The sequence below is a fragment of the Poromitra crassiceps genome, assembly GCF_964638095.1.
Source record: "Poromitra crassiceps genome assembly, chromosome: 4".
NCBI lineage: Eukaryota > Metazoa > Chordata > Actinopteri > Beryciformes > Melamphaidae > Poromitra > Poromitra crassiceps.
This window is the reverse complement of record NC_139626.1, coordinates 38,446,802-38,463,306: the sequence shown is the minus strand read 5'-3', so window position 1 is coordinate 38,463,306 and position 16,505 is coordinate 38,446,802. Positions and strand designations below refer to the sequence as shown.

The following is a 16,505-nucleotide window of genomic DNA, read 5'->3' as shown; positions in this document are numbered from 1 at the left end:
ATTGAGAATTGGCGTGAAGAAAAATGTGGATCTAGCTGTCAAGGAAGTAAGTTGGTGTTCATCTTCCGTATATGTGATCTTTGTGTGCAACACGTGACATAGGAGAACGACAGGATTGGGGGGGGGAGTTTTTGTTTCCCCCCGTTTTGGGCATGGTTTCTGAATGAGGATGCACTCCGCAGTGTCTCTATGGTTTCTCTAACTGACTCGTTACAGGTTGCTCTCTTGGGTGTCATTGGAGGATATGGGGTGCAGACCTCCGTTCTCGTTGAGTCTCTTGGCACGGTAGGTTTCATAATGTATATTATGGGTGACCTCCTTCAAGTCCTGGAGGTGAGACCTGAAGAGAAACAGAGAGAGAGAGGGAGAGAGCATATCATTCATATCTATTTAGCAGGTATCAAGCTCTTCATTGCTGTATTTTAATACAGCTTAATGGTTATTATAATTTGGGTTTAACCGAAGAGACTATTTTACCTGATCAGGAAATCTCTCAGCTGGGCAAATTCACAGTGGTTGGGGTTTTCCACTGCAACAAAAGAGAATCAGGGTGAGGAGCTTGCCACAGTCAAAATGTCTCCCATATCTTCAGTTATGAGCACTTTAACTGAGACCACTGACATTGTCTTTGTGGTGAAGGGAGAGGGAGGTCACTGCTATTAATAACGGAGGCCATAAACCCACCTTCTACCACTCCCCACGCCGTCTTCCTGCCCAGAACCCGTTTGCCATTCACTTGATACTCTTTATCGCTGCCCACGACAGCAAACGGCATCGCCTCCTATGGATAGAGACATTTAAACAAGGTTCAACGTACCGAAGGGAACTGGTTTATGAGAGGGAACAAATACACAGAGTGACATATTTCAGTAAGGGAGGGAAGGCAAATTGCTAAAAATAACAGTTTCAAGCCTTTGTGGTTTCATCTTGGTCATGTCGAAAAGGATGTTTCAAGACTCGTTATCTTAATTAAAGAGGGAGAATGTCATTCGTACATTATCGGCTGGACTGAGCGATGGATAGCATATAAAGTGGTGCATGCGCAAGAGAAAGAGTGGAGCCACTTACCCTGATCTTGTCGTTGTCACTCTTGTCCTCCATGTCCTCGTCAAACTCTTTCTGTGGGTAGAACTCTATCCCGCCCATGTCCAGCTCCTTCCTGACCTGCAGGACAAAGCAAAGTCAGGACGAGCACAGTTATGCAACACATCTTCATTAGAGCAATGTCATTAATCACACTTTTACCCAACACTAAACTGAAATATCTGGGTTAGGGTTCAATGAATTTCAGGAATTTAAGCATTCTACATGATGAATGTCTTGAATTGATCGTGCTTTTGGAGTGTGTGCATACTATAGTCTTAGTGATGTTTATGAGATTTTTACCACGGCTCCGCTAGCAGGCGCCGTGGTCATAAGGATGCATTTTCGGGTGAGTCAGTCAGTCAGTCAGGAGGGGAAAGCGAGGCGTTGCTTTGTGAGCGCTGTGGTCCTGTACAGGATCTGTACTTGTTTAAATTGACTCAATCCCAATGGAAGTGAATTGATCTAAATGGAAACAATCTAGACCTGCAAGAACACAAATAAAGTTCTGGTAGAACCCAATGCGATTGACAGTGTGGTAAGGTTGCAGGGTCAAAGGTGAAAGTCTCACCCTCTGTTTGAACTCCTGCCTCTCATCGATGGTCATGGTGTCAGCCTTGGCGATCACAGGGATGATGTTGACCGAGTGACTCAAGTGCTTCATGAACTCGACGTCTAGCTGCCGAAGACTGGGTGCGAGAGAGACAGAGAGAGATAGACAGAGAGAGAGACAGAGAGACAGAGACAGACAGACAAATAGGAAGACACAAAGTCATTAAGTGGGTTTAATCTGTGAATCCAAAAGAAGGCTAGTTTTACCATTGTGAAAATATGATGAGGATAACAATAGCGGAGTGTTAGATAGTGTGATGTGTTGAAAAGTGGCCTCATCTCTGGGCAAAGGTTGCGTCCCAATTTCAGTTTGAAATCATTGCAGATAGTGAAAGGACTGTGCACAATGGTAAAATGGTAAATGGCACAAAACACCCTGCTGATCACAATGATCCTGGTTAAAAAGGATGGGATGCACATGCTACAATACACAGAGGACTGTATCCGTTTATCCAATAAAGAGCAATTTCACAGTTGTCAGCATGAGCTAATTGTGAGCTGTTCAGAGGATGGAGGTTGTCTGCAGCAGAAAGTAGCACACGGCTCAGGGCTTTGTTAAGAATCCAAATTGAAATGTATTTGGATGAAAGGTCATGGAAACTCTGTGTGTGTGTGTGTGTGTGTGTGTGTGTGTGTGTGTGTGTGTGTACGTACGTGCGCGCGCGCCTGACATCCTGCTCTCACACGGTTTGAATGCCAGTGCCAATAAGCCAAGACTATAAGAACATGCCCCTTGTGAGATCAGATACTTGAGGATGATCTGACTGATTACTCAACGAATCTCCCGTCCCAACCAGTTTAACTCACGAGTGTCCGGTCGGGGAGATGAAATACAGACAGCAGTGCACCCTGGTGTCGGGGATGCGCTTCTTCCTGGCAATGTTGACCTCCTCCTTTAGGAACTTTTCATACTGCTCATTGATGTACTTGGCAATGGGCTCCCAGCTGTGGACAGACAGGAAGAGGTCAGTTTGACAGCGAAACAAACGGGGGGGGTGGGGGTTGGGTGGACAGTACTTGAGTTGAATCGTAATCGGTTGCGTGCTGTTTCCCCCCCATCACAATAGCATGTGTAAGTAAGGTGACATTGTTTTTGATTCGATAAGGCAGTAATGATGCCATTCATGAGGCAACTATTGATGAGTTACAAAACCCACCAGTTGTCATTGTTAATCTGGTCCCCAAAGCCTGGAGTGTCGATGACGGTTAACTTCATCTTGACGCCACCCTCCTCGATGACTGGAAAAAAGACAAATAAATCAACTTAAAGTGTTCCTTCGGGTTTAACACGTTGACTGCCACTGACGTATATATACGTAAAAAAAAATCCAGCGGTTCACTGCCATTGACGTATTAACACATTCACTGCCAACAACGTGTAAACACGTTTTCAGAATCCAGCTGTTGACTGCCAACAGTTCTTGGCATCGATTTTTTTTTTTTGACGGTGGGTTGTGCATCTAACCCTTTTACATATCTTATATAAGTATTGGACGTGTACAACGTGTACAACCCATTCCACCGACCCACTAAGTGGCGACAAGGAAGTAGGAAGGCAAGCAAAAAGCAGTGTGATCCATTTCCATTCTCATGAAAATGGATTGGCGGAGGCGCTTTCGTTTTCGCGTTGATTGCTGGCGGTGCGGGATTGCAAACTTGCATCGTGGATTGCGGATGGAGCACACTTTGAGGCACGCAGCGTAAATATGACCAGAGTCGCAGGGGCTTCATCGGAGCTCTCGGCCAGGGCTCCGGGAGGCGGGCGAGTCCAGCCGGGCTTCCTCGGGGAGCGGCCACGCAGACAGGCACAGCCAGGCACAGCGGCAGCGGGGCAGTGAGGCTGGTGACAAGCAGCAGGCCATTTTGCCTTGCAAAATAGCACCAAATTGGAAACAGCCATTAAAGGCTTTTAGAATGGGATTTTCAACCCATTCTTTTTTGTTTCTTTTTCGCTCTAATTTAGAGTAATTTAATTTCTATTCAGAAATTTATTTGAGAGGTCGAGAGTATGAGAAAGTGAATTTGCACAGGTAGGAAAGTGCTTGTTACACGGCGCTGCAGCCAAGAAGAACGCCCACGGAGGGAGGAGTTGAAGCAACTCTCCCTCTCGCTCTCTCCCTCTCTCTCTCTCTCTCTCTCTCTCGCTCTCTCTCTCTCCCTCCCTCCCTCTCTCTCTCTCTCTCTCTCTCTCCCTCTCCCCCTCTCACTAGGATTAAACCTAGTGCGTCTCCCTCCCCTCGGGAGGGAGAGAGAGAGAGAGGGAGGGAGAGCGAGAGGGAGAGAGAGAGAGAGAGAGAGAGAGAGAGAGAGAGGGAGGGAGAGCGAGAGAGAGAGAGGGAGGGAGAGGGAGGGAGAGAGAGAGAGAGAGCGAGAGGGGGAGGGAGAGAGAGAGAGAGAGAGCCAAAAATGAATGGTTAAAGTGACTGTTCTATCCAATTTCACAAAAAGCCGTTTATCTCTGAATATTTTTTCTGACGCTAAAACCATGCTGTATTCAACTGCTAATGCTTACATAACTACTAACTCTACAAACTAACTCTTTTAGACAGAGAAAGTACACATTCTATTAGTACTTTTGAGATATTGTATGTTCACAAAGTCCAAGCTGAAACGAATCCTCGGCTCTTGTAAAATGAGCCAGAATCCTCAAAAAACGGCTTGGCAGAAGCTACCTACAGCAAAAAAAAACGTTTTTTTTTTTTTGACGGTGCTACGTGGATCAATGCCCCCCGCGTCTCCTATGGAGATATTGGAAGTATTGAATGTGTATAATCTATTTTACCGACCAGCTAGGTGGCGACGGTGCCCTCCCGACAGAGAGAAAGTCAACCAAAAGCAGCCGCCTCCCGCGGCTGCTTCCTCCATTCTCAAGGAAATGGCTTGCCGATTTTACAGTCATCAGTCACCAGACTCGCCGCTCTCGGGCCGCGCCAGCAGCAGCACACGGGGGATTGCAAATTTGCATAAGCCTAGAGTCGCACGGGGCTTCATCGGGGCTCTCAAACCCAAGAGACGAGTGAGACCTATCCACACTCGCTGCCAGGGAGGGAGGCTGCTCAAACTCGCTGCCAGGGAGGGAGGCTGCTCGAACTCGCTGCAGCAGCAGCAGCAGCAGACCACTCGCTTGTGACAAACGCAGGCTGAAAGCCACTAGACACGCCCACGGAGGGAGGAGTTGAAGGAGAGGGCGTTCGGAACTATATTGTTTGGATGTCTGATCTCTCACTGATGCCAAAAATAAATGGTTAAAGTGACTGTTCTGCCTGTTTGATTGAATTTCACAAAACTGCGATTATCTCAGCTTTCACTCTCAGACAGCTGAAACCATGCTGTACTCAACGGCTAATATCTACATAACTACTAACTCTACAAACTAACTCTTTTAGACAGAGAAAGCACACATTCTAGTAGTACTTTTCTGAACTTTGTGTTCACAAACTCCAAGCAGAAAAGAATCCTCGGCTCTTTTAAAATGAGCCAGAATCCTCAAAAAACGGCCTGGCAGAAGCTACCTACAGCAAAAAAAAAACGGCTGGCAGTCAATGTGTTAATGAATGCAGTGTTATGGATCTGTATCCAATGTATATTTTGATGCATGAATGCATGAATTAATTGATGTATTGACTAAGCATTTATGAGAAATAGGGTCTTAGCACTGAAGCAAGTATAAGGAGGATATGAGCTTTCTAGACAGACACAAGTCGCCAAGGACATAAAGTAGAAATGATGCGATTGGGCCATCTCGCCATGCTTCTGCTGTTCCAGTCTCTGACACTGCTGGCTAGGGGGCGGGGCTTAATAATGCCAGGTCATTCTCAGCTGCAGGCACTGTGCGTTAGCCTGGTAAACCAGCGTGTAAATAATGAATTGATTTGATATAGCGCTTTTCAATGACCCACAGCTGACTTCCTTGTTCCTTCACAAAATATTCTCACATTGATTTCACATGTCAAGTCAATAAGTGAGGGAACAACAAGATCAAAGCCTCAGAGGTCATACTGAGCATGTGTAACCCACGTTGTGCCTCCGCAGCTGGGAATCGAACTCTGAAACTCCGGCATGGGAGGCGGACGCTCTAGCAAGTAGGCAAAAACCCATGGGCTCGAGCGGCTGTCGCTAGAGCATCTCTTGAGGTCTCAGTGAGTGAGGTTTACACACTGCACAGCACTACCCGCTGGCTACTGTTACACATGTGCATATAAAAGTAAATCCAAGCACTCTACTGAAATGGGAAATTTAAGTGATGTTAAATTGGGCAAATTAGCTTTTTAAAATTAAAGCTGTAACTTTTTGAAGAGATAAATATATATATATTTTTTTTAAAGATTCGCCGATATATTTGATGAAGGAACCATAGGCTATGCAGACCAATAATGGGACGTTTAACAATTGACCAGTCACACAAAATGTCTGTAGGTAAGGCAGCAGCTGACCAGCGTGTTTGTAGCTCAGCTGGAAAAAATCCCAAGCTCACTTGTCAACTATCAGGGTGCACTGATGTTGGCAGGCTATGTAGGATGTCAAAGATAATTTGTTTTCTTTGCTAAAAAAACCAATATCTGGCCTTTTCCTATACTCACAGTGGGATACTGCTTTGATATCTACCGTCTTGGGGATCTTCTCATCACGGGCCCATCCTGCACTCCTCCTGCTCACCTGGGACTTGAACAGTGTGTTCATGAGAGTCGATTTGCCAAGCCCACTGTGACCTGGGACCGAGAGAGGAAGAATGGAAGAATGGAGAAAGAGAGTGATGGAGAAAAAGAAGAAGAAGAAGGAAGCGGGTGAGAGAGAAAGGCATACAGAAGCAGAGGGAAAGTGGGCATATGTAAAGGAGGGAGTAGACAGTAAAACGGACAAAAAAGAAACCAACGATAAGGTAACGCATAATATTCGAGGATCTTTTTCAGGTGTATTTGCCCGTCTTTGACTTACCCACTACCATGATGTTGAAATCAAAGCCAGTTTTCATGGTCTTCTTCCTCATCTGCTCAATGATGGTGTCAATACCAATGTATCCCAGCAGTGTGGATCCACCTCCGGAGCCTCCACCATGCGCTGCAGCGTGACCTGCGCTGTGGCCCGTAACGTGGCCCGGGGCGTGACTCCCAATGGGAACCGGAATGTTGCTGGGAGGAGGCACACAGACGCCACCCCCGATGCCCAGGCCCTGGGGCGGGAAGGGGCTAGAGGGGGAAGGAGCCCCCACATGAGGGGGCTTGGCTGGGACGGCTGGTTTGGGTCTCACTTCTGGGGGAACTACGTCTGACATGTCTGTAGGAGAGGAGAGGAAGAGCCACTTGAATGGACACAAAACAAGGGCAACTTTGGCCCAGGACCACGTGCGTCATGTAGCAACAAGCAGGCGACCTCATGCAACTCAAGCCCATTCGAGGCATCTTTCAACAGCCCAAGTTTGGCACTGATGACATCACTGATGACATCATCCCCGTTCAAGCCCATTGGCACTGATGACATCATCACTGATGACATCATCACCGTTAATCCATTCCTGACTGAATGCCTGACTCACCCCAAAACGCCTTGTCTTGACCACACGCTGAGTAGGCTGCGCACATGGTAAAAACAGTCCAATAAAATCATGAATATCCTCAGAAAGTAGGGCAAGTTTGAGGCCTCGTCACCTCACTTGTTCTACATTCATGAAGGCGTAGGGCAGGGCGATATGTTTGAAATCAATATCATGATAATCATAAGGATTATTCTAGATATAATATCACAATATGGTCATGTATGCAAAATCACGTTAAATAATCAAATTGATGTTCATTGTTAATCTCATTTAATGTCGAAGTGAACCGGAACGGAATGCACCAGCGCGAGCGTCGGACACTGAAAACGAATTGAGAGGCGGACCATACAGTATACGTGTTGATGATTTGATTTGACAATTCTGAGGACTGGCTTTGGCATTGGCCAATCCTGCCGTGTTCCACCCATAAATCGAGTGGGATTCAGCCTGTTGTCATGATACGCGAGTGGGATCCGCAGAGTACCAGGCACCCACCGGCTTCGTGCGGAGCGAGCGGACAATCCGATCCATAGGTGCTGCCTGCCCGCATGGAATCTCCGAGAGACGACCTCTGACAGCCAGGGAGGCTGTCAGGCTCGGAAGCGCGCGCCATTATCGTTATAAATGTAAATAATATTCCTGGAATGCGTGTTTTAACGAGCCAGTTACATTTCTTTGCATTCTTAGACATTACCGTTTGATTTAGTTTGCATAATTGCTCAAGTTAGTAGTTAGTTTATGGGCTAGAAACTCTGCCAGATGACAGGCACTAGGCGCCATTTTCCCCTTCATTTGGAAGAGAAAATGATCCTGAAATGAAGATTTGATTGACAGCTGCATGTCGTGAAATGATTGGTTGAAATGGGGTAGAAATTTGATAGTACTAGGTGACGTCAGCAAACTGTAAATTACTGTTATCAATGAAATCTTGAAAAACGAATTTTTGATGTGAAAAGGTGTGAAAAACTAAAGAAATTAGATTGTTGTGATTTGTTTTGCATACATTATTAAATAGGTGCACTGAATACCCAGGTATTTGAACTAAAAGAAAAGAAAAGTCATTTTTGGGTTCAGCTCGAGTTTAACCGAATGGTAATGTTAGTTTTGATGTCAAACAAAGACTATTCAAATAATATTTGTACCATACCTCATTTTATGAGAGCTTTTAAGAAAGAATTGCTTGTCATCATATTTAGTCAACAGAAATGTGCGTCACGATATTAAAATATCTTCATATCATCACGATATGATTCCACTATAAGACAATAAACGATAATGCCCAGCCCTAAGAAGGAGGCTCTTGCAGAAGGCTCAGCAGGTGAAGAAAACAGTGCAGGCAGATGGTAATAGTAACAGGCAGGCATAAGGTCGAGCCATGATGTGGATAACCAAACCCCTCCAGGGTGCACAGTACACATGGAACAGGCTGCCGCTACGCTCCTTGATACAGATCACACAGGTCACTGAGGCACTGACTGTCAATTTGATTCACAACAATAGCCATGAAGTCCTGCTCTCTCTCTCTCTCCCTCTGTTTTCACATACACACACACACACACACAAAGCATAACGTCACCAGATTTGCAGAGCTGCAAATCACAGCTTATTTCAGCATTAATCATGCGCTAAACTCTGCAGGCAAATCACTGTCACACTGTCCTCGACTGAAAGGTTGCAAAAATAGCTTATATCCTCTGGTGGCATGAAAGCCACGTCCTTCCCCACCACCTAATAAAAAAACAATTATCTCTGGCCTGGGTCCCCAAGCAAGATAAAGTAACACATTGCTGGTCGCTGTTTGAGCCAAACTCAGCTTCCAGCAGGCCGTCGAGCTGCGTTCAATCATGCAACACATCACATGAGGACTGATTAGCTCCATCCAGACCTGACCGGCCCCTTTGTCCCCCTCCATCCATGCTGCTAGCGGCGGTCTGAGAGCTAGCCAGCGGCTAGCTAACGTTAGTGCGCTCACGGTAAAGAGTCGGCAGCAGTGATTAGCCCACGACTTACCAATTCCCGTTTAATTGACCCAAGGCAAAGCTTCCGCGGTTGATATGATCGCGCGGGGTCCTAGAACACACGACGGATGTCTAGTCCAACAACACACGGATAGATAATAAGATGTAGAGAGCGGTCATGTGATTATAGTCTGGGTACCTCTCCGCTCCTTCCCTCTGCTCCGAGAACCCCCCTTTCCCGTTACCAAGGCGACAAGAGGAGAGGAAGTGGGGAGATGCAGCACGCATGCGCAGTGGAGCAACCTCCAAAAGGGACATTTTTGGCATCGTCGATTGTGTTAGTGCCACACAGCTTATTTTTAGGGAGCAATTTTGGGGCGTGGCCGCGTGGATCACGTTACACGAAAATCTTGAAATGCATCTCTGAATCAAATGTGTACACACGTTTTTGAACTGAAACAAATGTCCTATTGTGAAGTTACTGTGAGGGCCTTCACTTCTGTAACACTATAATATTCATACAGTGTTGTCTGTGATCCTTTCTGTAGGCCTAGCTAATGGTAGGCTATGTTTGATCTCCTACTACTGTACTGTACTGTAGGTATTTTTATGTGGCACAATTTTGACCAAAATAGCTCATTCATACAGTAGGCTACAGTAGCCTATATTATTATTATCATTACTACTACTACTACTACTACTACTACTATTATTATCAAAGGACTACTAACCAGATACAGTATAATAAACAGTGCAGGTAAACAGCCAAATAACTTAAGTGAGTTTGGTCCCTTGGTGATACATCACTCACATGTTATGTCTTTGTTGTTGTTCTTCTGTCCTTCGCTTTCTTTTGTGCATGTTTCCTTTGCGTTTGCTCATCTCTGCCGAGCTCCGTGTTGAGTTGTCTTCCTGGACCAGTCACTTTTACACAGTGTTCTACCCAACGTTGGCATATCTCCCCTGCCCGTCTGTCCACCATGGGGCCAAGAGCATTCAGCCGCTCTGCCCCTCGCCTCTGGAAGTCCCTCCCCCCCGACATCAGGAACATCGACGCCATCAACATCGACTCGTTCAAGGCTAACCTCAAAACACAACTGTTTAGCCAAGCATATGTCTGAGACACTTTTCCCTCTGGTTGCTCTGCTGCAAGCTCTGTGCTTTTGTGATGTAATTTAACTGTTTTGATTGATTGTATTTTGTAACTGTTTTTTTCTTGTTGTACGGCGACCTTGAGTGCCGTGAAAGGCGCCTTATAAAATAAATGTATTATTATTATTATTATTATCTCTCTTCAGCGTGTCTGTTACTCTACTGATAAGGAGCGACGTCTTAAGTCCCTTTGCTATCCTCTTTGACCCCCGACCCCCTCGTCTGAGTCCCTATCTTTTCTCCCTTATCTCTTCCCCTGCAGAATAGTTTTAACAGGCCAAGTAAGAAAGTCTCTGTTCACAGAGTCAGTTAAAGCCTTTCAAGTAGTTTAGATCTCTCTGTACTCACCCATTGACACATACACTGAACCCGGGTAGTACATGGTGACGTAGTACGGGTCCTCTGGCTCCTCGGCGATAGATGCCTTGGCTGGCATCGGGCGATTCAGTTGGTGTGGTGGAAGGGTAGGTGTTGTTGTCTCATCTTGTCTGTGGCAGTGTATGGATTGTGGCTGGGATGGCAGTTCAAAGATCCCCTTTGAACCGGTGCCAACCCCGGTCGTGCTGAATGGATAGCGCTCCATGGCCGGTAGCCAGCTTACAGCGCACTTTTCTGAGGAACATTCTGGCAGCTTTGTGGGTCCCCCGTGGTCAGGTGGTCCGAATGAATCTGTTTGATTCAGTTCCAGGTCGCTGGGATCCACGGCTTTGTGGTTTGCATTTTGCCCGGGAGACGGCTCGCGATACATCAGATGTTTCTGTGAACTGCTGTGCCGTTTTGAAGCCCTTCCAGTCTGTGCTGTGCTGCATTCAACAGAAGCGGGCGGAGAGGGAGCGTGTGCGGCCTTTTGTGTTTGAGGTGCCACCAGACAGGTCTTAACCCTGTTTAATCTGTGTGACTCACTCTGTGCCGCTTCCAGTTCCTGATCAGTGTCTTCTGACTGGCAGCTCTCGTCTTCTGAAATGCAGTCTGATTGGCTCCTTGTGATCCGCGTATGCGTCTGGGTGTTTTGAAACTGGGTTCTAGACCAGAATCTGGGTTTCTGAAGGTCCTTGATGGTGCTACTAGACGCACCAACTTGTTGAAAGAGTTTAGATGAAGGATTTGTTGAGGTTGTCATTGTACTGTCTTCTCCCGGAGATCTCCTGAGGTTAGTGGCTGATATCAACGTTGATTCTTTCCTTGTTTCGTTGTACAAGTCAAAACGCCTTCTCCTGGCTTCTATGATGGATGAACGCGTTGACTGACTCAAGGGACGCTCTGCAGAATGTGATATATTGGGACTTGTAGGTACAGATGCATTTGTGCTAGGCGGCCTTTGCTCATGTGACAGGTGATAAGAAGCAGTGTTTGCAGTCTGAGTGTGATGCTTACTCTGAGGGCCGTCTATGTATTTCGTCAGTGGGTTGAGGTTTGACTGAGTAGCTGGTCCATCAGTTCTTGATTGAAATTCTCTCCGAAAAACATAAGCAGACTTAATCCCTTCAGACTCTGACAGAGAGCTTAGTTTACCTGTCACTCCACTGTTTGACTTTGGTTTAGGAATTGCGGTACTTTCTACATTCACAAGAGTTTGGTTTATTTGATCTTTTACAATATTCCCAGTTTTCTTTAAACCAAGCTTGCCTTGCAACAGGCAGGGATTCTGAGACATGATTCTTGGTCTGTGAGACTCTAAATAAGGAGGAGCCTGATTTCCAGATGCTCTGCTCATTTTATCCCTGGAACCTCTTCTTAACTCGGAATGAGTGAAGTCCAATAACACATCTTGATCAAGAATGTTATGTCTTGCCTTTTTTGAGGGCCTCTGTTCACCGGGCTCAGGCTCACCTTTGGTATTAGAGATGGGAATTGATTTAGCTCTTCTTTCTTTGGCAACAGGAGATGTCTGTTTGGCCCCTTGGCACGGGGATGACGGAGATGGACTTAATCTGGGCGTGGGGACAGTCAGAGTTGGAGATATGCTTGGCTTCGCCTCTGGCATGTGGAGCAATGACGGAGAAACAGCCGCCTGTGAGATGGGGAGATCTGGAGAGTTGCTTGGCTTTGGCTGCAGGGTGGAGAGAGTGGGGGAAGAATTTGGCTCGGGAGCAGGAACAATGGAGATGCGGGGCTTAGTTAGAGATGGAGAGATGTATGTTTTGGGCTTGGTCCTGGGAAGGGTTGCAGCTCTGTCTCCATGGTTTCTCTGTGAGCGGGGACAGCGTTCACATGGTGTTTTGACTGAAGCAGATGTGGACGATTCGGGAGAACCAATTGGAAGAAAACATCTGGAGCTAAAAGGGGAATGAAAAAATAAATTGAAAACTTTTAATAAAAAAAACAATAATAATCATTTCAAAGTATGCAATGCATTACAAAGACATAAGACAGAAAATGGAGCTACAAGCTGGATATACCTGTCAGGGGTGAACTCTTTTGAGTTGTGTTTTTCAAAGACAAATCCCTGCTCATCAAAGGATGGGATTTGGATGGCTTTCTTTTTGATGACAGGAGAGGAGAAGGAGAGAGGAGGTGGCAAACAGACTGGTAAATGTTTCTTGGGTTGTCTTGGGGCTGCAGATACTTGAGGGATCAAAGGTGCAAGATGGTCAGAAAAACTCATTGCGTTTTACATAAGTTGGCGAGAAAGAGGTGCAAAGACAGCCTGGTGAATAAAGTGAGGGAAGGGAAAAATAAAGGGGAATCAAATTGTTAGATGCATATGTCAAACATGACCTATGTGCACACATTTGTATCGAGTACACTCAATCTGAAATATAGTCGCATGAATAGCATGCAGTAGAAAATATTGCAAACTTAAAATTCTACTGCATTACCGATATTTGCAAGAAAAGTCGTTTTCTTTCAAATGAGGGGGAAAAAAAAAGACAACCAACCTGCAGCTAATCCCAGCTGTGTCTCTGTTGCAGATGCAGGGAGTGTGTGAGGAAGACAAAGCAAGTGCAAGACGGAATGGATCAGTAGGAAGTAGAGGGGACAGCGGTGGCATTCTCTCCATTCCTCTGCACTAAGGCTGCACTGTTTCGCTCACCCACTCTCACCCCTTATTTTGTTGTGTTCTTGGGACACAGTCTGGGAATATGAAATGTGAGATTTTGATGCCTTTTTGTGGACTGGTTACAGTTTAGATCAGCTTAAAATTAATCTCAAATACTATTTCAATCAGCTATGACAGTTGCAAAATAACACGCAGAAAGCAAATAAGTTGAGGATAAAACAAATGTATTTTCCATAATGGAAGCATTTGGTCATTTTAAGAGTGGTGCGCACACCCACAATCTCCTCACCATGCTGTCCAGCAAAAACGAGGAAAATAATAATACACTGGAGCATGACCAAACACTCATTTTATGAAATCTTGGTCCATCTAGGATCAACTTGGCACCTTGAGCAAATTCATTGCATTTATTCGGCACATATTTTAACAAAGTCCCTATTTCTAACACATACACCATTTTGGCACAGTGGCACTAACAATCCACATGCTTGATAGCAGCTGTCATTGCCAGGTGTTGCTTCTCACACTGGCAACTAATTCATTGCACTCATGTCATCAACTTCACTTGTCAAATGCACTATAAACATTGTGATGGAAAGTGATTGTCAAGTTACAAAACATATGTAAAAGTTGGCACAAGTATAAGATGGCATGAAATTCACATAAAATATAAGCACATTTTTACAAACTGGCATCACACATTTCTAAAGGTCGACACATCCTCCATGCACTTCACATCCATTTTGATACAGTCTTCCCCCTCTTGCCTTTGGCTTGGTTCGAATTTAAAACCCTTCTGGTCACTTTCGCCTGATCTCTACAGCAAATGTCCATGCAAGAGGTCAGGGAAAAGTTGGAATGGTAGGACAGAGCTTGCATTATTAGATAATGAAGACAGAGCCTCTCTTTCTCCCTCTTAAAGTGCTGGCTCCCATCCCACCGGTGTCCTGGCTGCACCCCCGTCCAGATGGCCTGTCGTCCGCTCCTCCTCGCCCTTACTGGTCATATCAAGGCATTGCTGTCATCATCTCTGCAGTTCACACTGGCCACCAGCGGGTGATGCCGGACTGTTTTGTTGCTCCACTTGTGGGCCTCCTGCAGCCCGGGCTCCAGGAAGTAGAGGCAGGCTCCGAACCCCGCCAGCACCAAAACTGACACCAGTAGGTAGAGGGGCACGAACCAGTCCAGGAACAACCAAGACATGCTGCTGTCAAGGAACGGGAGGAGCGAGGAGAGAGGGGCGGGAGGAGGAAAGGAGCACGAACAGGGAGGGGAGACGGGGAGGAAAGGGGACGAGGGGGCAGGGAAGGAAGGCAGGAGGGAATAGGGAGGGTGGAGGAGATTTTGAGTTACTCAGTACTTGTCCAAGGCCACCTACAGTAAGTGTTCCCCTCACTTACTCTCTACACATAGTAAAGCCTCACACAACACTTTAGCTGCAGCATTGTAATGTCCCATTGTTTTCATTCATTCCTTAGAAAGCTTCCTTGCTGTACGATTCGCTTGCCTAGAAAATTGTAAGGTAAAGAAATCAAGGCATTAGACTGTCAGCAGCTAGGATGTTGCCTAACGAGTATTTTCATCAGACTGATAAAAAAAATTTTTTTTGCAGACTTTATCATTGCATGGCTATGCTAAGAAATAGCAAAATAGTAAATAAAGGCATCCTAATGTAGCACATACGGTACCTGTACGTGTAGACGTGGCTGTATCAGTCGGTCTCTAGATGTGATGTTTGACTGCGTGTGAGAGTCAAATCAGGCATTCGATTATTTCCAGAGGTGATGCGGTGCTGCTGCTTGTGCTGGCTGTTGCACGCAAGCTAACAAAATCACAGGTGCTCTCGGAGAGGCACAAGAGACAGGAGCTGCATGCGGCTTCATCCTCCAGCTCCTGGCTCTGACGTTCAGAGGAGGGGAGGGGGTTGCTATGACAACATCCCTGCCGAGATGGAGGGAGTGGGAGGGAAACTTATATAACTATGTCTTTTTCTTTTTGGAGGGGGATCGGGGTGCGGAGGGGGGGGGGGATCGGGGTGCGGAGGGGGATCGGGGTGCGGAGGGGGTGCAACAAGCCCTTCAGATGTCTCTGGATGCTCACCGCCTTGCCGCTCGCTGCGTAAAAATCAATTCCACTCCATTTAACACAGAGGCCATCACACAGTTTATGAGCCATTGAGAGCGAAGGCGGTGTTCTTCTGTGAACAGCACTTCTCATATCAGCTCTGACTGACTGCAGCTGCAGTGCTTTATGGAGACACTCCCCAGAGTAAAGGGAAAAATACGATTGATTGTTGTCGTCTTTGGCTGTTTCCAAGACAAAAGGCTGAATACAAAAAGGATGGCTTACATCAGTGGTTCTCAAAGTGGGGTCTGGGGACCCCCAGGGGTCCTTCAGGGGCTTCCAGGGGGGTCCCCAACCAAAAGGGGGAATCATTTATTTTCATGATAATTCCATCATGAGTAACACAATGAGAGAATGTATGACTATTTTGGTCATGGGTTTCATACACATTCAGTAATAAAACATATAAACCCCAAAAATCTTGTTAGATTCCCCATCTGACAAGATTTTGGGGACAAAATCTGATCTAATGGGGGGGGGGGGGGCTCTGTGGTCTAAAGTGTGTCAATTTGGGGATTTAAAAAGTCTGAGAACCACTGGTCTACATAATGCTAAGTTATGAGAGGATGCAATCTCTTAATGATTGCAATTTTCGGCTTCTTTCCCTACGAACATAAGATAGTCATGGATAGGGCCCCAGTGTACCTCACAAACTACCTCACCAGAGTAGGAGAAGCACACAGCCATAGCACCAGAGCTAGCCCACAGTATACCTCACAAACTACCTCACCAGAGTAGGAGAAGCACACAGCCACAGCACCAGAGCTAGCCGAGCCAACCTACAGTCAGTTAGGTGCAAACGGAAAATTGGCCAATGTTCCTTTGCTTTCCAGGGGTCCAGTGAATGATCTGCTCCCACTGGATATTAAGGAGGACTCAAGTCAAAGCACCTTTAAAGTTAAACTTAAGAGGTGGCTACTAGATAGGGTTCCTGAGTAAGGGACTATGCAGAAATGGCGTGTTGTATTAATTAGTCTTCTTTTGTTATGCTGTAATAGAGTAATTTTAATTTTAGTACTAGATAGCCAGATTTTATTACGAA

General features: G+C 46.0%; 1 protein-coding gene across 2 annotated transcripts; it reads right to left on the bottom strand.

Annotated features, from left to right (window-relative positions):
• Positions 1-210: 210 nt before the first annotated feature.
• On the bottom strand, positions 211-6,969 carry septin3 (septin 3; the record flags this gene model as incomplete). Of its 2 annotated transcripts, XM_083635294.1 has the most annotated exons (10): positions 211-340; positions 478-529; positions 685-781; positions 1,069-1,164; positions 1,655-1,772; positions 2,503-2,640; positions 2,853-2,934; positions 6,276-6,404; positions 6,631-6,753; positions 6,841-6,967. In XM_083635294.1, 10 exons carry the CDS (start codon positions 6,965-6,967, stop codon positions 211-213), a joined length of 1,092 nt encoding a protein of 363 aa, XP_083491420.1. The 2 variants fall into 2 exon arrangements, with proteins under 2 accessions (XP_083491420.1, XP_083491419.1); XM_083635293.1 differs by having other exon boundaries at positions 6,631-6,969.
• Between the last annotated feature and the right edge of the window lie 9,536 nt (positions 6,970-16,505).